Source organism: Sander vitreus, chromosome 6 (assembly GCF_031162955.1).
Source record: "Sander vitreus isolate 19-12246 chromosome 6, sanVit1, whole genome shotgun sequence".
Taxonomy (NCBI): Eukaryota; Metazoa; Chordata; class Actinopteri; order Perciformes; family Percidae; genus Sander; species Sander vitreus.
This window is the reverse complement of record NC_135860.1, coordinates 17,531,462-17,552,232: the sequence shown is the minus strand read 5'-3', so window position 1 is coordinate 17,552,232 and position 20,771 is coordinate 17,531,462. Positions and strand designations below refer to the sequence as shown.

The window sequence follows — 20,771 nt, the reverse complement described above, 5'->3', positions numbered from 1 at the left end:
AGAATTTGAAGTAGAGGGAGACCTTTTCCTGCAGATCTCCCTCTTCCCTCTCTGTCACACCGGCAATGCAAAATAGGAACGCTCTCTCTCTCTGAAATTACCTGTGATTGACCAGTCTCCTGTCAGAGGCTAGATTGGCTAACGCCTGGAAATGGACCCCAGAAGAGGTGCAGAAGTCTAGTTTTCTCTGACCACTGGAATTACAATATGCTTAAAGATTATGGAATTTTTGCCTAATAACACTAAAAATGAAGTGCCTACCCCAGCTTTAAGACAGACCTCTTTCAGTTAATTGTAGTTGCTGTGTCCTGAAAAGGTATGTGTTGAAGAGAAAGAAGCAAATCTGAAAGTGTAAGAGACCACAATGGACTTTAATCAGTCTTGCTAATGATGAGGATGCACAAGTCAGAGTGTATTTGGAAAACTGAAGAGCCAGTTCATTTATTTAGACATCTTTACAGAATGTTTATGAATAAGAACACGTCACACTAGAACACAAGAAAGTGCAACAAACTTAAACATCCTTCAAAATAATTTTTTTCTGCAATGCATAGGACATATGGTCTATTTAAGGCTCAAGGTTGTTGTGTTCATGCTTTCCTTGGAATCAGATTGTAGATGGCAGGTGTGTTCAAACATTGACTGCTATGCTATTGCTCCTTTGCAGCTGCATGGAGTCCATTCTGTGGTGGAGAGCGACAGTACAAGCCAGTTAGCGATCATACAGCTCCTTCATCTCCTTAAGGACCTTGATACTCTCGCTGTATCTTAACTGGTTCTTGTTAGAGCACTCCTTCCATCTGAAAAAAAAAAAAGTACCAATATGGGTCAGCTCAACTCATTCAGGACTTTTAGATGTTTCAGAGGTTTTAAATTGTACACGATAACCCAACTTCATAACGGCAACAATTCAACTACGTTGCATGTTGACCAAGTCGCACAAGAACACACACGGGTGAAACCCTGACCTCGAGGTGGGCTGTCTACAGCACACAACATCAATGAAAATGTGAATAATTATTTTCAATAACAAGAACAAGTTGCTTATCACAAAGAACATACTTTTGTCTTATCTTTTTCCAACGTTCCATGTGGTCACATATGAGAGAACCGGATACAGGAACTGAATCTGTTAACTGAGAAAGACAAAATGTTCAGATTTAGTTAGTTATAATTTGTTACCTGTTTAACTAATGAATTTGATGATATTATTATTATTATTATTATTATTATTATTATTATTATTATAATAATAATAATAATAACGCAGTGGATGTGACACATGCCTTTGGTGTGGGAGGCCCGGGTTCGATTCCCACTACGATACATCAACCAATGTGTCCCTGAGCAAGACACTTAACCCCTGGTTGCTCCAGAGGCGTACAACCTCTGACATATATAGCAATTGTAAGTTGCTTTGGATAAAAGCGTGAGCTAAATGACATGTAATAGATGTGTGTATATATTTTATATGTATATTTAATATCACAATGCAAGAAAAACACCATTAATAATTCTCACGCATATATTTTACAGAACCTTGGTAACAGTGGGCTTTTCAGTCTGTGGGATCCTGAGATTGATGGGTTCACCAGAGGCACTGATTGGACAGGAGGTTGGAGGAGGGAGTCTGTACACAATCTGACCTTTACCATTGATCATATCGGTAAGCTGGAAAAAGAAAGAGATTTGGAAAAAGAAAACATTTACACAATATTATTCCTGGCGTTACGATGCCCAAAGACTATGGCATGATGACATCTTTAAAGAATTTAAGAAATTACTAATACTTTCTAGTAAGTCTGTAAGGACTTTTGTAAATACTTTGTTTAAAAGTTAATTTCATTAACCGTTCATTTTACTGTTTCAAAGACAATTTTGCTGCTAAATTACTGGTCATACTAACGACACAGATTCAAAGTTTTAAGTTTGGGGTTTTAAAAAAAATTTGGGGATGTAAATTTGTTTGTTGTGCTCAAAACGACAAATTACAACTGAAATACTCAAAAGCAATTCCCCTCTCTTAAACAACAAACCTGTAGTTATGGAGTTAGATGCGATTATACAGAGTTGACAGTATCAGCCGTAAATCCAAGCCGACTACAGTTACTGCCCTCTGCAGCACTGCCCCATGTAAGTGTCCAGCTATGTTAGGCTTTTGCAGACACTGTGCTGCATTTTAAATAATTGCCAGTCAACTGTCCTGGGCTTTTAACAACCAACCTGCTTGAGTTGATGGTGATTTAAGTGGTTCACTTTTCAGTGTTTGTTAGGTGTGATACAATCCATTTGTTTAAAATAGACTATGTATGTATATATGTATGTATGTATGTAATGTATGTATGTCGGTCGGTCGCAATATTGTGATAATACTGCTCTCTGTAATATTTTTGGCCACAATATAAGCTTTCCTACTCTGTAAGGGAACACAACAAAAGCCACCATTCTAGTCTACAATTAATAAATCTTTCACGATTGTCAGTGAAGTGTAACTTTAAAATTATACTTGACTTTGTGGTGACGTTTTCATTTTTTGAATACAAGTTATCCAGCGTAACTGTATAGCCTCACCTCTTCCTCCACCATACTGTGTGGGGGGCTTGGGGAAGCAGGCAGCACACGGACAGAAGGATTGTTTCTCATCCAGGAACGACAGATAGGATACAGTGGGGTGCTGGTGTTGAACTGAGCCAGATCCACACTGCGATCAAACAACTTAATAATGTAAGCATCTAATAAATGGAGAAAGACAGAAAATGGGAAGACAAAGAAAGGAAAAAGTGAGAAATTGTACAATGAAGTAAAAAGGCAAAAGTGACCATACAGTAACTGACGGACAAAAAGGACAAATACTACAATTTAATTTGTTGCAGAATTATTTTCTATATTTGCGCTAAGTTTACTTTGTTTGTGCTGATTGCTCTCTGGTATGCCCTCATCCATCTCTTTGCGCTTCTTCCGCCGGTGCTGTGGAAATCGAGCTGACAGCCTGGGAAATCAAAGCAAGGATAGGGACAGAGAAAACTTCATAAATGTTACTGCTTTTACATCCATTATGGTGTGCTGTGCAGACATGCAACTTGTCAATGAGAAATTATAAAATCATTGACAGGGCAGGACCACAGTGAGATGTTTTTTTAAGCCACAATTGTAGACAACTGTAAAAAAAAATTTAATTATTAAATCACTTGCCTTTTTCCAGCAGACAATGGAGACAAATCCCTAGAAACAGCAAGTGAAACATGAAATCTAAAAACAAGCCTTTACACTTTGTATTTAATGTTGAAATAATATAACAAATATTCACTAACTTCACAGCAGCAACTACGGTATAGCATACATTCTACGAAATTGGCAAATACATTTTAAATCCAAATCACTGATCCATACTTGTTTAAGGAGTCTGCTGATATTTTTCCAGAATCGCCCTCATTTTGCTCCCTGTTCAAAATACAAAGATATTAGTCTGATTGGAAAGTAAGAACTATGATTAGGTGAGTTTCAAATTTTAATATTATTAGTTTCACTGACCTTTCATTTTCACTCCTCTCTACTAGTCCCTTTAACACAGCATCCAATCTGCTTCGTGCACCAGCCCCCTCCAAATCTGCAGAAGTAATAATACAAGTTGTAAACAGTGGGTGCAAGAATTAACGTTTAGCTACTGAAAACTCTCACACCAAAGAATTCATATTCAATGCATACTTTATTACTGAATTTGAGTAACGTTATTGATTAACGTTACCCAAATGCAATAGGCTAGCTTAGGTCAGGAGGACATTTACATCAAATTTCCCCCATTAAAAATGTAGTAACGTTAACGATAACTGTTACTTACCTGGCCTTTCAGTCTTGATCTTGACGTGGTGCATTATCTCCACCTTTCTATAATATGTGTAACGTTAGCGTTAATTATGAAAAACGCCGAATTTTATAACCACTAAGTTAATCACTATCGTTGACCATGCAGTGTTGATACCGACTTGTAACTTATGCTAACGTGACAATACTAACTTAGCTAGCTAGCTAGGTCTTTTACAGGACGTGTGCTTGCTAACGTTAGCTGGCTGCGGTTAGGATAGGGTCGTTTACAATCCGTTAACGTTAGCAACCTTCTGTATTAGCAGTAACCATTGGATAACGCAAAAGCCAGTTTCTCAAGCCCAGCGTTATCTACGTTTACCTATATTACGATTAGCTGACTAATGATTACCCCTAGCGGTTTCCATACATTTACAGGAAATAAACTGCAGACTGGGCGTTGTATTATTGTATCAGACCGTAGCGCTTACTAGCTCAAATTACCGTTGCTAACTTAGCTTGTTTTTGATCAACGATCCTTTGCAGACTTTCCTCTTCCGCGCGCTGCCGGTTTCCTATTAACTGATTGGCGCTTGTGCTGCGAGGACATTTTAAGTGATTGGGTAAATTTGATGTCCATCATATTTAACTCGGTGCCTATTGGTTGTAAGTCTTGTAGTAAATAACGATCGGCATAAACAGTGGCGATTTCTTCTGGTTTCATCGATAGTGTTACATTTGTGTGAAAGGGCTAAGTAATTATGTTTTCAGTTACAAAGTTGGACTCGTTGCATGAATAGATCTTTAAAGTGCCCGCTGTTGCATCTCAATTTGCTATTTAATGGCCAATTTGTGTCGTATTGGCATTTGCCACCATGGTAACTTTCTTTTGTGGACATGCCAAGTCAACAAAGAAGGCCGGCGGATGATGTGGCCTTCGTCTTTCTAAGTTAACTGTTATTTTACGGTAAGACCTAAGTAAGACATGCCGATCCAGCTATAATTTATTTTCAAAGAACTCAGTTGGGATCAGGTATAAATCAGAACCACACTGAAGCAACTTCTTTTGTGCATCCTGTCTTGTGTGCTATGAATCACTTGTGACATTCCAAAGCTGTAATGAAATCCAGGTAAGATCTAAAGATCACATTTTTATAGTACCTTAAACAATAGTTACAGTTGGTCATATCAGAAGTGTTGTTTTTACAGTGGGCCTGTGTTTACAAGGAAGAATCCCTTTCAATCAGCATCCAGAGTGGGGAAGGCATACTACCAACCATCCCACAACCAGTCCCTGTCAAATAAAAAGAAAAAAACTGTATGTAAATGTGATCATACTGCAAGACATATTTGATTACTATTTTACTTTTCTAAGTCAGCGCAAATATTTCTGTCACTTTGTTGTTCTTTTGCAGACTTTGAGTCCTATACGCTCAAACCAGCGATCCAGTCCACAATTACACACTCAGAGCACAGAGAGCCAACGGCAGCTTGAGCCATGTGGCCAATATTTTGCTGCCTCCGATGGACAACCTGTTTTTGCAGAGTCCTGGCCCTCCACTGAGTGTGGATCTTCTCCTGCCAGCAGTACAGCTTCATCTGACATGGAGACACACAAACAGTCTGCAAGAGCAGGAAAATCCACAGATACCTCAGAGCTAGGAGTTCAGCAGGACTCAGTAATGGCAAAGTATGCTTTTGTTTGTAGTTTAGAGTTAAGACCTTCGAACCCTCAAACGTAGTGGTGCCTATGCCCTAAGTTATTTTCTTAAACAGATCTGTAACTTTTTCTCGCAATGAAAAGCTGCAATATGTAAGGCATGACTGACCGTGCTATTGTACCATTATTATTGGTCAGTGGTTCTTTAAAATAATAATTTGAATCACTACTTATAGCCAGCATTGGCCTTTGCTCTCCCAGGTACATAGATCGCTTTCGCCATGGTCGACCGCAGAGTCGAGAGGAGCGCCAGCAGATGCACTCTGCCATTGGAGAGAAGCAGCTGCCTTTTTGGTGGATGCCACCCTCATCTTCACCCCACAGTTCAACACCAACTAAAACAACAGACAAAAGTACATTCTCGCTTACTGTGTTTTTTTTTTTTTGTTGTTTTTTTTTATATGTTATGGGATTATTAACTGTCACCTGCTCCTAAATTGTAATGTGGAAAGCAACCTTGCTGGTCAAATCTTTCTGTGGAATTCCTTCCTCTGAACAGATGGACCTGCCATTTACAGTCCAGCTGGACAGCGTCGACGTGATGGGTCCCTTTCCCCATGCAGAGGATCGCTTAGTGTGAGTGCATTTACCTACAAATGTAGATTCATTTCTTTTAAAAAGCAAAAACAAACCACCAGATATTATTCCATCTTGTTTTTGTTTTTTTTATTCTTTGGGTATGCTGTTATAAGGGATTATACCCTGTCTGCACCCTGCCCTTGTTTATGCCAATTTGTCTGAATGCCCAGGGAGCACAGTGTCTGCAGGAGAAACGCCTTATACCGACTAAGTGTGCATATAAATATTTGCATTTTAAGACCAGACCACATGTCCATTTGGAAACCTCTGTGTTTACTAAATATCTGGGAAGCCATCATTTATGCAGCCAAGTTTGATACATGTATGGCTTGTTCAGCCTGCTCATGTCAAATGTATCACTCTCACAAAATAACCTCAGTATACAGTGGCACTCATAAGTTTATGAACCCATGCTAAAGTTGACTAAAAAGAGGAATAAAAAAAATCATCTTTTGGAAATTGATCCTAATGCCTTAATTAAACAAAATGAGGAAAAATCCAACCTTTAAGGACACCAATTTTCTTTGTGAATGGATAATGTATCCAATAATAAATAAATGTTCTTCCTTAAAATACAGGGGGCATAAGTGAGTACACCCCTATGTTAAATTCCCATAGAGGCAGGCAGATTTTTATTTTTAAAGGCCAGTTATTTCATGGATCCAGGATACTATGCATCCTGATAAAGTTCCCTTGGCCTTTGGAATTAAAATAGCCCCACATCATCACATGCCCTTCACCATACCTAGAGATTGGCATGGGGTACTTTCCATAAAATCATCTCTCAATGCAAATCAAACCAGCTATTAGGCTAACTGAAATAAAACCATGCCAATCTCTAGGTATGGTGAAGGGCATGTGATGATGTGGGGCTATTTTAATTCCAAAGGCCAAGAGAACGTTATCAGGATGCATAGTATCCTGGATCCATGAAATAACTGGCCTTTAAAAACAAAAATCTTCCTGCCTCTATGGGAATTTAACATAGGGGTGTACTTACTTATGCCCACTGTATTTTAAGGAAGAACATTCATTTATTTATTTACGATACATTATTCATTCACAAAGGACATTGGTGTCCTTAAAAGTTGGATTTTTCCTCTTTTATTTTTAATTAAGGCATTAAGATCAATTTCCAAAAGATGATACTTTTTTTTTTTTTTTCTTCCTCTTTTTAGTCAACTTTAGCATGGGTTCATAAACTTGAGTGCCACTGTATTTGTTAACAATATTAGGCCAGATAATGTGACTGATTTAGATTTATTTATTTTTTTTACTCAAATGCTGCATATTTAATTATCTAGTTGTATTCATTTACATAATATTGTGAGTGTTCTTTTTAATGAAACACCAAGAGCAAATCTGTGACTTATTGAGTGTTCTGTCTGTTCTTCTTGTTTCTCAGATTTTGTCAGACACATATCGGGGTGAATTAGATGACACAGAGATCCTACACCTTCAAGAAAAGGCCAGCAGACTTCTGCTGAGAGGGTATGAAGACTAGCGAGTAACATTCATTATAAATTAATTCATACCTTGAATTGTAAATAACTTTTTGTCTTTCTAACAGTGAATGTACTCTGAGTGATGGATCTATCCCTGTCAGCTCAGAGGGCCTGGAATGCTCCGATTTCTCTTCTCCAGTCAGTGTTGATGAGCCAGCACGAAGACCTTTGATTCCCAGTTTAATAGGAGCTACTGGTAAGGCAAGAGTGTTGAGTAATATTAATTTCTGAGTTGGATTTTTGTCACTTTTCTTTTGAATTTAAACTTGCTCAATGCTCTTCCTCCTTATGCAACTTGTAGTAGGTGGGTCCTCTTTTTCCATGCTTTTTTTTTTTTTTTTTAAACTGTACTGCTGTGTCATTGTTATTGTGCAATGTGTTTATTAACATTAACATCCCAGACCCAGTTCAAGCTGTGTCCTCGTGCGTCATTCCTTCAATGGTGCCCCCCACACGCCGGGAAGAGGACATCTTGTTCCAGTGGCGTTTAAGGAGAAAGATGGAGCAGGCCAGGGAGTGGCCCCAGTCCCTGCAACAATCCAGTCGGCATGGTCCCACTTTTAGCTGGCAGGCTCCCATTTCAAGCCATCCTTCAGCCAGTGGACAGGCTTACAAGGTTGGAGTCAAAGTGTATGATATTTACTGTTTTTGTTTGATATTTATTGCAGATTTTCAGAATCATTTTAATTTCCTCTTTCTTGCATCATCTATAGCAACATCAGAGTACACAACCTCCTGTTTTCTCACAAAAAGCTTCACATTCGCACGTCACTGCTCCCCGGCCAGAGACCAAAGAAGCCCCCGGACCATGTCCCCCAGTTTCAGGTCCACCTCCTGGCTCTTCAGTCTCTTATCCCCAGACTGTTGCCCATGTTCCTGCCCATATGCATTTACTCTGTGATGTCTTGCCCTGTCCCATCCAGTCATCTCGTTCTAACACGCAACAAAACATTTCAGAAAGTGAAGATGAGTCTCAGACAAAAGTTGTCCGAAAAAAGACACGAGTCCCTGGAAACTCGGTGAACACCTTCACGGATGAGACTATTTGTGAACTTATGCCATCCCCACCACCGGCTTCATCTGGAGCTATAGAAAGAGCGGGGCTTAGTCACCACAAAAGATCTGAGAGGGAGAATGCTCTGACAAGAGAGTCAGAGAAGAATGTGAGGAAGACAGCTCCGTCCTTCAGAAAGCAGAAGAAATCAACAAGGTAGTATTGAAACATGCACACGTATTAAAAAAAAATCAAGTCTGAATGCTTAATATAATTGTTGTTTTTTTTTGCAGATATACTGCAGATAGGGAACATGCTGATGGCCCTGGCTCTACAAACAGGAGTTCTTCACATCAAAGAGTTTCCGGTCATAAGGTCATGCCGTGGGCAGCGCAGCAGCAACAGGAGGGAAGCCAGGGGTTTCCCAGTGAGAGCTGTACTGGCAATCATGCACCACCCCCTTCTCCAATCCACAGTGCCTTAGGACAGGTTCTCAAGTTATTTTTTTTTAATGCTCTCTATGTAGTTTGAGTAATACAAGGGCCTTATGAAGCCACGGAGGTTGTCTGCATATATTTTGTCTTAATGTTTTTCCTGCTGTCATGACTTGATATCTCACAAGCAGTATGAAGAACTGAAATATGTCAGTGTGTTGCTGCTCAAAATACAGTAGAATTTATAAATCTTAGAGTTGATATTCACACTTGTTTACCAGAGCCCAACCGATAAAGGATTTTTAAGGCCGGTATCGATACAAATATTTGGTTGTTATTTATATATATATATATATATATATATATATATATATATATATATATATATATATATATATATATATATATATATATATATATATATATATATATATATATATATAATATCCAGAAACAATAAACTTCTTTGTTTTTATTGTCAGAACAGAGGAACATCAAAATATATTAAAGTTCTGATAAATAAAATGTATAAAAATACAAAACTTAAGATATGAAACTTAAAGGGTTAAACACGAGTGCTGCCAACAGGGATGTTGTAGAGCGCCCTCTGGTGGACAAACTATGCAACGCCAACACTCATATAACCATTATAAATGCAGATACCGATAGTTTGGAAAATGCCTAATATCGGCCGATAATATCGCCCCGCCGATATATCGGTCAGGCTCTATTGTTTACACAAGGTGATTATCAAATCCAAGAAACCTATACTTGAGTTCTTCCAAGGTGTCTTCAATAGTGTGTGAGACATTGTCCTATTAAATAATTTAAGTTGTTAGAATGTCATGAAAAAATGGCACACATTCTTTAAATATACTCCATTTACTACAGATATTGAATGGTCCTGCCATCACTCTGCTCACCTTGGTGATGTCATGGTAATCAGAAGCTGCACTAACCAGTAGGGTTTTCTCATTGGGCCTTGACAGGTAGTTTCAGAGGTATTGTTTCCGACGGTGGATTCATCTCCAGCACAAAGGAACCCTGACTCGTCTGTTTTTCCTACTTGCACTTTCTCTGCACCTCCACATTCCTCAGTTCCTCCATGCAATGCACAGAACTCAATGGAGGTCATTTCACAGCTGCTGCAAGAAGCTGAAGGTGAGCTTATGGCAGCAAAGAGCCCCAACCTTTAGCTTGTAGTAAATTGTGGAGAATATATTCTGACCTATGATTAGTTTCCATTCCCAACATGCCACAAGCCTTAAGGTCAAATCCTCGAGAACTTTCTCTCTTTTTTTGTGCTGTAACATTTGTGATCCATTTTGAATTCCGCTGTAGTCATAACTTCATACTGTTTTTCGGGGGTTTAAATATCAAAACAATAACTTATAGCGTTGGTCCTCTGATTATTATTATCATTATGAACCCTCTTCAACAGTACTGTTTTTGTCCTTTTTCAGATTCAGATGAAAAAGAGTTTGAAGATGACCCTTTATTACAAGTCCTTCGCAAGCAGAGAAGATGGGTAAAGGAGCAGATCAGGTAAAATAATAACCTATAAATGAAATTGCTCAGCTAGCCAAATTGATTGTCATCATTTATGTAAATGGATATTCTTTGTAGAAGGCCATTCATCTTAAATCATAAGAATTGTAGCTGCTGTTAGAATCCTCTAAACATAGCACTTGGAATTCCAGAAAACTAATCTTCTGTATTTTTCCTTTTAGTGAAGTGGACTCTGTTACAAAGCAACAAGTTACTTGAACGTTGACAAGAGGCACTTGATGTAGTCATTTTTTATTTTATAAAGAAATAAAATTATTTTTTTTCATTTTTGATGAAATATTGCCACATTAAAGAGTTTGGAGATATGTTTGTGTGCTTCATTAATCACATCATTACAATACAGTGCATTTTAAAAAGGTTGCACAAACAAAAACAGCAATTTGAACTTTCAAATGCAGAATATTTACAAAGACTGGTTCCTTGAAACATCATGTAAGATTGATGAGTAATAGCAGAGCAGTATATACAAACCTCAGAGAGCAGGGAATATTAGAACAGTGCCAGGAACAGAACAAATGGGTGTTTTGGCACAGGTTGAGTGTTGCTGTGGGTAAAGAAGCCTGAAGTTATTTCTGCATGTGCCTGTGAGTTCTCAAAGGCTTCCATTACACTTGTTTGTTTTGTTTTTTTTATACACAGTGAAGATGGTTGAGATTTGAGTGCTTGGTATTAAAGTTATTTGGTCAGGATTCTGGAGTCCTCGGTTTGGAGCATCGGTGCAGATATGATAAGGATACCATCTGGAGAGACCGCTGACTCCAAAGCCATGGTGTCCACTCCCTTTGGGATTCGGTAGCGGCGGTTAAACTGCAGTGTTGTAACCCCTGGACCATCCTTCTAACAACACATTAAGAAAAGTTTTGAGGATAAGACAAATCTTAACTATTGCAAATAAACCGCAAAATACATCAATGTTCCTTCCAGAATACCAACCTTTTTTTCTTCATGCTTTCCTTGCACTTCCACAAAGTCTCCTATTACTTTGACCATTAGGTCCTCTGGGTTGAAGTGCTTTACATCAACTTGAACTGTAAAACCACTGTTGTCACAGTTAACCTACCAACAGAAGTGGAAATACTGTGTATTATTATATAGAAATAAAATATTTCTAATTGCAGCAAATAGCCCAAAAAACAGTAGTTTGACAGAACAGTTCTACTTGTTTCTTGTTTTTGTTTTTTTAGCTTTCAGCTGCAAATCGGGGTTTTCAGCAGTTGAAAATGACAAGATGTCAGTTTTATTTGTATAGCACCTTTCATTACACCTAACCCCAAAGTGCTTTACATTAAAAAACAGCATACACACTAAAACAAAGCATGAATAGAAATGGGAATACACAGCAAGACAATCAACAAAAACCAACAAGACATACAAGTGCGACCATACAAATTCATACACACACACACACACACACACACTAATTAAACAAATGCCTGAGAAAATAAAGGTTTTGAGTTTGCTTTTGAATGCAGACACAGTTGTGATGGTCATCAGGCAGATGCATTTAAAAAAAACTGACCTGGAGTCAATATACATTTGTTATGATGTACTGTACATATAGTTACATTTTGAAATTACCATCGTAAAAGGTTATTTGGTATCACTGTGTTTTAATTGTGTTTCCATGCAGTTCTATTGAGCCAATATATTAACTTCTTAACATAAGTGGCTTAAAATGACCTACCTCTGCGGAGCTGGTATTATCAGTCTCTGGCATCAGTAATTTCGGAAACCAATTATACTGTCCATAAGTCCCATTGAGCCCAGGAATAAGAGGTGGTAAAACCTTCTCCCATGGGATACCACCATCTGGCAGATTGGGTGGCAGGATGAAGTCCATTTCTAATCAGTAGGAAAAAGAATTAAAAAAAGGAGAGTTGATTTGAGAGCAGTTGAGGCTACAAGGCATACAACACTGACCACAACCTACCTCTTATATTCCCTGTCTGAATGAGTGTGCGGGAAAGGACGGCCCCTGTTTAACTGCTTGTGGTGAGTTCTAAAGCAGGTACTGTGAGTAACGATGATGCACTGGTGCGCCGGTCTGTCTGACTCCAAGCTCCTTGCCCTCTGGATGCTTGACGTGACTGACTGTGTGTGTGTTTTATACTGGAGTTGCATAATTAGTTGGGAATTCATAGTGGGGCACCTTGCCTCTGTTATGTTCTGGATGCGTACCCTTGGGTGTTCAGGCAGGACCATTTTGGATAAGAGTGTATTGTTTTGGGAGTGACGCAGCTGTTGTGAGCTTATTGGTAATGAATGTGTTTATTAGCTATTAGCCTACCAATGTTGTAGCCTGCATTTTATTCCTAGGGTTAATGGCACCGTTACAAACTGTTTTCTTATAAGACTTCTTACGAAATATATGCTTAAGGTCGGTTGTCAAGGAAGGTCTATCCAAAAATAAGTTCAAAAGAGATGTTGTTAACCCTCCTGAGCTGATGCCAGACAGACAGTGACAGCAGGAACGTCCCTAACACATGCCAGAGCATGTGCTTTCCCCCCCCCATCACTCACTCTCACAGTGGTGGAACAACTATTCAGATCATTTACTTAAGGAAAAGTAGCAACACCTCAATGTAACTCCATTATAAGTCAAAGTCCTGCATTCAATAATTAAGGTTTATCAGCTATATGTACTTGGAAATATCAAAAGTAAAAAATAAATAATACAATGCAGAAAACGTGGTCCTGTTGGTGTTGTATTATTGTATATTATAGAAGTGGCACTTTAATGCAGTAGTTGGCCTAGGCTGGAGTTACTTTACATATTACTGGTTAGTTTAATCTATATCTATCTCTCTATAATATCTATACAATATTTATCAGCAAAGAAAGTAGCTGTCAAATAATTTAGTTAAGTAAAAAGTACAATATTTACCTCTGAAGTGTAGTGGAAGTGCCTTACAATTGTACTTGAGTAAATGTTACTTTCCATCTCTTCACTCAGTATACACACATAAAACACAACACACTCAGAAACAATGTCCGTAAAAGGATTCTTTAATTTACTCCCGGTAAATCAGTTTTATTAGGGACTCCCTACATCATAAAAGCATGGTACATGCTGATGCTTCTGACTTGTTCTTGGCACACTCAAGTGAGGTCAGCCGCTTATACGCTGGGCACATGTTCTCCCCGTTAGTAATGTAGAACCTGTCACTTAAGCTTTGACTGGAGTGACTAAAAATGGCACTGATTATGTTATGACTCATATAGGATGATAGGGAAGTGTGGACATTTGGAGGGATTAAGCTATTGTGTTTCACAACAGGCGCCAGCGATTGCCCAGACTTTAGGAGCCTTCAGTAACAATGCAAAATATTAGGAGTATATATGGAAAAAAATAGCTCATCGACTTGCCATAGGAAACGCAGCGCATGGAGTAAAAACAGTGTAACTTGGAGGCAGTATGGACTTTTATTTTTTTATTTGTCATTCATACATTGTTTTGGGTGCACAATCACACACAAACTCCACAATAAGTCAAGAAAAAAAAAGAAAAAGCATGTTGAATCTATTAATCATCAAAGTCCTGAATGTCATTATTAGATACTGTCATGACAGTTAACATTGTCTGCTATACAAAATTAGCCTACTCTAAAAAAAGAACTCTCAAATGCCATGGCAAGCATAAAAAAAAAAAAAAAAAATTAATTTTCAAATCCTACAGCATTTCTCTTTTGAAGACAAGGGATTACTGTTAATGATTCAGCCATTGAATTTTGCTCCAGAGGCCAGACAAATCACCAGAATTGTTCACTGTAGTTAAAGAAGGAACATTCTTTGGTCCATTATAGTGGATCATTAGTTCTGTCATTGACAAAGACATTTATCAAGGAATGCCCAGTGGAATGGTAAATGAGAGGTAATCTCCCACCTCCCCCCACTCTGCTCTGAAGTGCTGGAATATGGTTATCCAGGTAGTGAGTACTGTTACCCACAGCAGCAACCCCAGCGCTGACCGCTTTACGTCTAGATGAAAAACACACAAGTGACAATTACTTTGCATTAAAAAAAAAAAAACAATCCACACACACACACACAGCTCAAGCTTTGCCTAAAGCATTCTTTAAAAAAAATTTAAGTGTTTGATAGTGTTTCATAAAGTACATATTTTAAACCAAATGTGTCAATAGTGGCTCACATTTATGTGGGGAAATATTGTTTTTCAAACAGAAAATACTAACCACAAGGACATACAGGTGCTGGTCATATAATTAGAATATCATGGAAAAGTTGATTTATTTCAGTAATTCCATTCAAAAAGTGAAATTTGTATATTATATTCATTCATCACACACAGAGTGATATATTTCAAGTGTTCATTTCTTTTAATTTTGATGATTATAACTGACAACTAATGAAAATCCCAAATTCAGTATCTCCGAAAAATTAGAATATTACTTAAGACCAATACAAAAAAAAAGGGATTTTTAGAAATGTTGGCCTACTGAAAAGTATGAACATGAAAAGTATGAGCATGTACAGCACTCAATACTTAGTTGGGGCTCCTTTTGCCTGAATTACTGCAGCAATGCAGCGTGGCATGGAGTCGCTCAGTCTGTGGCACTGCTCAGGTGTTATGAGAGCCCAGGTTGCTTTGATAGTGGCCTTCAGCTCTTCTGCATTGTTGGGTCTGGCGCATCGCATCATCCTCTTCACAATACCCCATAGATTTTCTATAGGGTTAAGGTCAGGTGAGTTTGCTGGCCAATTAAGAACAGGGATATCATGGTCCTTAAACCAGGTACTGGTAGCTTTGGCACTGTGTGCAGGTGCCAAGTCCTGTTGGCAAATGAAATCTGTATCTCCATAAAGTTGGTCAGCAGCAGGAAGCATGAAGTGCTCTAAAACTTCCTGGTAGACGGCTGCGTTGACCTTGGACCTCAGAAAACACAGTGGACCAACACCAGCAGATGACATGGCACCCCAAACCATCACTGACTGTGGAAACTTTACACTGGACTTCAAACAACAAGGATTCTGTGCCTCTCCTCTCTTCTCTTCCACCAGACTCTGGGACCTTGATTTCCAAAGGAAATGCAAAATGTACTTTCATCAGAGAACATAACTTTGGACCCACTCAGCAGCAGTCCAGTCCTTTTTGTCTTTAGCCCAGGCGAGGCAGCTTCTGGCGCTGTGTCTTGTTCAGGAGTGGCTTGACACAAGGAATGCGACAGCTGAAACCCATGTCTTGCTTACGTCTGTGCGTGGTGGTTCTTGAAGCACTGACTCCAGCTGCAGTCCACTCTTTGTGAATCTCCCCCACATTTTTGAATGGGTTTTGTTTCACAATCCTCTCCAGGGTGCGGTTATCCCTATTGCTTGTACACTTTTTTCCTACCACATCTTTTCCTTCCCTTCGCCTCTCTATTAATGTACTTGGACACAGAGCTCTGTGAACAGCCAGCCTCTTTAGCAATGACCTTTTGTGTCTTGCCCTCCTTGTGCAAGGTGTCAATGGTCGTCTTTTGGACAGCTGTCAAGTCAGCAGTCTTCCCCGTGATTGTGTAGCCTACAGAACTAGACTGAGGGACCATTTAAAGGCCTTTGCAGGTGTTTTGAGTTAATTAGCTGATTAGAGTGTGGCACCAGGTGTCTTCAATATTGAACCTTGTCACAATATTCTAATTTTTGGAGATACTGAATTTGGGGTTTTCATTAGTTGTCAGTTCTAATCATCAAAATTAAAAGAAATAAACACTTGAAATATATCAGTCTGTGTGGAATGAATGTATACATTATACAAGTTTCACTTTTTGAATGGAATTACTGAAATAAATCAACTTTTTCATGATATTCTAATTATATGACCAGCACCTGTATACTGTCTGTTAATGTCAGCTAGCCCAAAATGTGTGATGAGTATTTTGTCCTAATTTATAAGTTTAGGCATAGATCAAATTAACTGAAAATTCTCCCAGAATTTATTTTTGCAGCAGTATGTCAACATGCTAAGTATTTAAAAATCACATATTGAGTCTAATGTGTTTTTTTGTGTGTTTCCAATCCAACAGTTTAATAAAAAAAATTAAAAAAAATGTTCTTTGGTATTTTTGATCTCATGTATGTGGATACAAGACTATTATAAATAAGTTTTACATTAAAAGCCATAATATACATATAAGCGCTGCTTAGAAAGCATTTAATCAACTCTCTTCACCAAGAAAAGCTTTCCCATCTCCTCCAGGATTTAAGGGAACTTGAAGATGTCCTAACTTCATCCCAGTAGTTTGACCATGATGGAACAATAATGCCCACATATTCTGTTAGATGTGTGTAAACAGAATGTAGAACAAAACTTTGGAGGTTTTACTAAATGTCTTGACTAGATTAAAAATGTAATGAGTGAATGAACTGAGTCCTAACAAGTGTTGAATCCACAATATAAATAGAGGGGGGAAACTAGACGTGAACATTAAACATACCGTTTCTAAATACATGCGTTTAGTTAAACTAAGCTAATTATGTAAAATGTCTGGTATTAAAGTAGCAGTTCCGACACTTACACGTTTTTATTTGGAGCTGTTCGCTGTACACTGGCTTTACAAAGGCCTCCTTGAAAAACCAAACAACATTGACCAGCCACAGGAACGGTAGAAACGCAAAGCCACCTGAGAAAAAAAACAAACATTAATGACAAGTCTACTGAATTCATATTTAGGCACATCTACTCAAGTTGCTCATACTTTGCTTCCCAAAAGGCTTCCAGTCACTTTTACCTATCCTCCCTCTCATTTAAGTGAGATGCATCAGATCATTTTAATATAAATGTATAACTTATGGAGGCAGGTGTTAACACTACTTGCATGTTACCAGCATTTACAAACCAAAGGGGAGGAGGTTTGATTGAATATAAAGATGTTTGTATCGGTACGTGTCCTGTCCATTTTGAAGTACTCTTACCTAAATAATATTTTCGGCATAGGCTCAGTTTCTCCTCGTTGGGCAGTCGTTCCAGGTTCATCGTGAATTTGGTGGATCCTGCTACCGAAAGAAAAACAAGTTACAGGGCAGAACCAGCTTGAGACATCAACTTAAAAACATGAAACTTTGGTGATGCTGGTTATGTCTCCGTTTGAAGCGCAATCGACTACTAGCCAAGCCATGACTAAAGCAAAGTCATTGTAATTAAATTGTATAAAATTCAAGCAATAAAACAGCCTGCTAGTACCTAGTTTGGATTGTCAGATGACTCGAAATTGACCTCAGGCTAACGTTAGCATTTCGTTAGCTTAGCAATTTAACACTAGGTTGTTCCGACTGCTACAAACAGCTGTAGCAGTAACTTAGCTACATCGCTCTCCAGATTCTGGGCGAAGTCGTTTGATATTATTTCGGGACAAAAATACTGTATATTAATGTGGTATTTTACCTGATATTTACAAGGCCAAAAAAGTCAGATAATCTGATCGTCGCAAATGAGCTAGCTAGCTAGCTCAATACAAACAATCAAATACTTCCTCCCTCTTCTTCGTCTCTCTTTTTTTTTCTTTTTTTTTTTCTTTTTTTTTTTAAAGGAAATCACCCGCTAACCTGCACTGCATACCGCCACCTACTTTACTGGAGTGTGGGACATGCGTCACATGATTTTGCTTCGTGTGCTTATATAAGCGGTTTAATATATTGATGGATGGATCATGGGCCTACGTGCCGGGTTAATAAAGGTGTCCTTCCTCCCATTGTCTGCCCCTATCTATATATTTAGCTATAACAATCCTGTAATACTCACCTCCCATCCAATCAAATTGTTGTGTAGGTCTGTCTCTTTTCACATATTTTACATTCAGTGTGACAAAATATTTCAATTAGCTTTTTTTGTGGAACGCTCTGAAAGGCTATGAGTTGAAAGTTTTGTGTCACATGCTGTTCCCACTCAGTTGTTTGCTTACAGGAGACCTCACACTTGACTGACTCGTTTGAATAGCCTACTAGACAAAAAAATGCTCATCAAATCTGAAATGAGGATATTTAAGAGGTCTGAAGCCAAGTACTTGGAGAAATATAATATATATATATATATATACTATAATCATACTCAAAATTATTATTTTTTTCTATTTGTATTAGTATAGTCTATTAGGCCTACTCACTTTTGGCCAATTTATTCTGCAAAAATATTTCCTTATTTGCTCCATGAGCGTGAAATTAACATAAAGAAATAAACACTATAAAAGTGAATTATATTTCATTGATGAAGATTTCTGCTTCTTCCTGTTTTTCATCATCGGCTTCTTCTGGTGACAATAGGCTACAGATGCATACTGCCATCTACTGTATTTGCAATGTGTTAGAGCCAGGGTACTAATCATCAGAGCAGACTAACAAATTTTATTTATTTTAACTATTTTTCTTTATTTTCTGCCTCTGCATTCCCCCTATCATATACGGAGAAGTCTTGGGACTTTTACCTCACCAATATTTCTGTTCTTTAATAAAACATTTAACAGCATATAAATGCAGCCTTGGAATTGTAGGCTGGAAACACCTGTACAAATGATCAGGTTTAGTTGTCATCAGCGGAATTAAAATTCGTGCGATCACTAAAGTTGGACTCATATCTATCTAGCGAAGTGGCATAGTCGGAGATGTAATATGTACACATTTTTGATTGGAGATGTGACGTAGCCTACAATCACCGCCAGAGGTCGACCCACTTTCACCTACCGTTGAAGCCTCACCGAAAAAACTCACCTTCCCTTGTAGCATTGCGGCTCCCCCCTCCCATCTCGCGCCTTCCCTCTTGTCTCTCCTCGAACTGCTAGCTGTCGGTGTGTGTTGTTGTTGAAGCAATGATGGCGGCAGCGGGATGCGGATCAGCAACCGCGGCTGCCGTAGGAGGCCAAGGTGGAACCGCTACGGCCAGAGGTCGTTTCCCCGGTCGGCCTTGGTCGTCACGCAGTCGTTTGCGCTCCGAGAAGCGATGGCAACTCGGACGATCAAGCTCAGAAGCTGATGATGTGACTGACGGAGGGCCAAGGCCCGCAAACCAGGTTCTATCGTTAAACGAAGACCAGTCTCACTTGCGCTTACTTGGGATAGAGGCGAGCCACCAGACCCTTGGCCAGGCTGGATACAGCTCTAGTGGGAGTGAAGAGGTGAGGTCCCAAACCGAACCAGGAGTTAGTATCTTTATTTCATCTTCTCATATTTTGTGTGATTGTTAAATGTGCAAGTATGAGTGCTGTCCACAGCAGTGTGACAGGTTGTACCATGGTGAAATGTCAACATCCCTTCGCTAGGCTAACGTTAGCTTCAAGCTTGGTAAGCTAACATTGCATGCTAATTTGTGTTAGCATAGTGCAGCTTCCCATGACATTTAATGAACAGCCGCAACACAAAATACTACTTAAGCAGATAAGTTACATTCGCACTGTTCTCTCAATTGCTCTCATGTAGTTTTAAATAATAAAGCGTGAAATCGTGAGTACAATATATTTTTAAAAGCCAGTGAGTGAGTACGCCAATTTGTAAACAGGAATCGCAATTATTTCATCTATGGCCCGCTCGTTATCAGGCCAGAGTAGCAGCTAGCTAATAGTAGCGAACACAAAGAACGGGACGGCTAGCGCCTCTGTATCCTGCACAGCGGCTAGCAGCTAGCGGCTAATAACTGTTCTGTTTTCATACGCTGTCCAGATGCGGGCACAGTTGCCTGCTTAACTAGTTTATATAAGGTAAAACACACATTTTTTTCTAGGATCACACTTCTCCGCCTAAGGTAACTGTGATATCAAAACTCAGATAACTAACGTAAAGTTTTCATTTTGGCTATCTTTTCTGCAGACAGAAGTGAGTTCAAATGCTTTCGAGAGGAGGGGATGGCTAACTGCTAGCTAATGTTACCAAACAGGACATGTTTAAATGGTGGTGCAGAAGTGTGCCAAAGCTACTTGCACCCTGGTTGTTAGAACTGACCGCTCCATACGATTAATACATGTAATGTTTATCGTTAATGTATAATCCTGATTCATAAGAGTGGAGCTGTTTGTAGGCTTTCAGGTCACAGCTGCAAGCATGAGGGAGATGCACAGTACTTGGAGGGAATCGTAATTACAGACCTAGCTACCTTTCCCTGCAGTTTTTTGTAGGGAGTGTAGGAGTTCGTCCTAACTGCTCAAGTGTGAGTCATACAAATGTTATAAAGTTCTCATCTTGCATGA

General features: G+C 38.8%; 5 protein-coding genes across 8 annotated transcripts in view; 2 read left to right on the top strand and 3 right to left on the bottom strand.

The window, feature by feature from the left end:
• Positions 1-411: 411 nt before the first annotated feature.
• lin37 (lin-37 DREAM MuvB core complex component) lies at positions 412-4,357 on the bottom strand. Of its 2 annotated transcripts, XM_078253249.1 has the most exons (9): positions 3,839-4,356; positions 3,532-3,607; positions 3,391-3,441; positions 3,193-3,222; positions 2,904-2,989; positions 2,572-2,732; positions 1,540-1,671; positions 1,063-1,136; positions 412-800 (listed from the first exon to the last, which is right to left on the bottom strand). In XM_078253249.1, the coding sequence occupies exons 1-9, from the start codon at positions 3,870-3,872 to the stop codon at positions 713-715; spliced, it is 732 nt and encodes a 243-aa protein (XP_078109375.1). In that variant the 5' UTR covers positions 3,873-4,356; the 3' UTR covers positions 412-712. The 2 variants fall into 2 exon arrangements, with proteins under 2 accessions (XP_078109375.1, XP_078109377.1); XM_078253251.1 differs by lacking the exons at positions 3,193-3,222; positions 3,391-3,441 and having other exon boundaries at positions 3,839-4,357.
• A 73-nt stretch (positions 4,358-4,430) lies between these two features.
• Positions 4,431-10,907, top strand: proser3 (proline and serine rich 3). Its single transcript, XM_078253217.1, has 13 exons — positions 4,431-4,931; positions 5,011-5,119; positions 5,217-5,491; positions 5,723-5,874; positions 6,021-6,097; positions 7,506-7,591; positions 7,671-7,801; positions 8,007-8,221; positions 8,319-8,815; positions 8,893-9,088; positions 10,023-10,194; positions 10,497-10,578; positions 10,764-10,907. Exons 1-13 carry the CDS (start codon positions 4,921-4,923, stop codon positions 10,798-10,800), a joined length of 2,040 nt encoding a protein of 679 aa, XP_078109343.1. The 5' UTR covers positions 4,431-4,920; the 3' UTR covers positions 10,801-10,907.
• On the bottom strand, positions 10,901-13,156 carry hspb6 (heat shock protein, alpha-crystallin-related, b6). The gene is made up of 4 exons (XM_078253255.1): positions 12,533-13,156; positions 12,287-12,444; positions 11,536-11,658; positions 10,901-11,439 (listed from the first exon to the last, which is right to left on the bottom strand). Exons 2-4 carry the CDS (start codon positions 12,440-12,442, stop codon positions 11,278-11,280), a joined length of 441 nt encoding a protein of 146 aa, XP_078109381.1. The 5' UTR covers positions 12,443-12,444; positions 12,533-13,156; the 3' UTR covers positions 10,901-11,277.
• Positions 13,157-14,011: 855 nt separating this feature from the next.
• Positions 14,012-18,106, bottom strand: psenen (presenilin enhancer, gamma-secretase subunit). Of its 3 annotated transcripts, none has more exons than XM_078253257.1 (4): positions 17,984-18,106; positions 17,515-17,592; positions 17,118-17,222; positions 14,012-14,580 (listed from the first exon to the last, which is right to left on the bottom strand). In XM_078253257.1, exons 2-4 carry the CDS (start codon positions 17,573-17,575, stop codon positions 14,441-14,443), a joined length of 306 nt encoding a protein of 101 aa, XP_078109383.1. In that variant the 5' UTR covers positions 17,576-17,592; positions 17,984-18,106; the 3' UTR covers positions 14,012-14,440. The 3 variants fall into 3 exon arrangements, with proteins under 3 accessions (XP_078109383.1, XP_078109382.1, XP_078109384.1); XM_078253256.1 differs by having other exon boundaries at positions 17,515-17,595; positions 17,984-18,105; XM_078253258.1 differs by lacking the exon at positions 17,984-18,106 and adding an exon at positions 17,783-17,938 and having other exon boundaries at positions 17,515-17,595.
• A 1,254-nt stretch (positions 18,107-19,360) lies between these two features.
• Positions 19,361-20,771, top strand: part of kmt2bb (lysine (K)-specific methyltransferase 2Bb) — a 28,991-nt gene continuing 27,580 nt past the window's right edge. The window contains 1 exon segment of the mRNA XM_078253197.1: positions 19,361-19,706. Within this exon segment, the coding sequence (XP_078109323.1) occupies positions 19,401-19,706 (306 nt within the window). The 5' untranslated portion in view covers positions 19,361-19,400.

Coding starts and splice junctions, on each gene's coding strand:
- hspb6 (XM_078253255.1), bottom strand. CDS start 12,442: ATGGACTTCATCCTGCCACCCAATCTGCCAGATGGTGGTATCCCATGG. Junction 11,659..12,286: donor ATAATACCAGCTCCGCAGAG/GTAGGTCATTTT, acceptor TTCTGTTGGTAG/GTTAACTGTGACAACAGTGG. Junction 11,440..11,535: donor GAAAGCATGAAGAAAAAAAG/GTTGGTATTCTG, acceptor ATGTGTTGTTAG/AAGGATGGTCCAGGGGTTAC.
- psenen (XM_078253257.1), bottom strand. CDS start 17,575: ATGAACCTGGAACGACTGCCCAACGAGGAGAAACTGAGCCTATGCCGA. Junction 17,223..17,514: donor ATGCCGAAAATATTATTTAG/GTAAGAGTACTT, acceptor TTTTTTTCTCAG/GTGGCTTTGCGTTTCTACCG. Junction 14,581..17,117: donor ACAGCTCCAAATAAAAACGT/GTAAGTGTCGGA, acceptor TTTTTCATCTAG/ACGTAAAGCGGTCAGCGCTG.
- lin37 (XM_078253249.1), bottom strand. CDS start 3,872: ATGCACCACGTCAAGATCAAGACTGAAAGGCCAG. Junction 3,442..3,531: donor GAGAGGAGTGAAAATGAAAG/GTCAGTGAAACT, acceptor TATTTTGAACAG/GGAGCAAAATGAGGGCGATT. Junction 801..1,062: donor TGGAAAAAGATAAGACAAAA/GTATGTTCTTTG, acceptor TTTTTTTTTCAG/ATGGAAGGAGTGCTCTAACA.
- proser3 (XM_078253217.1), top strand. Junction 8,816..8,892: donor AAGCAGAAGAAATCAACAAG/GTAGTATTGAAA, acceptor TTTTTTTTGCAG/ATATACTGCAGATAGGGAAC. Junction 9,089..10,022: donor TCCACAGTGCCTTAGGACAG/GTTCTCAAGTTA, acceptor GGGCCTTGACAG/GTAGTTTCAGAGGTATTGTT.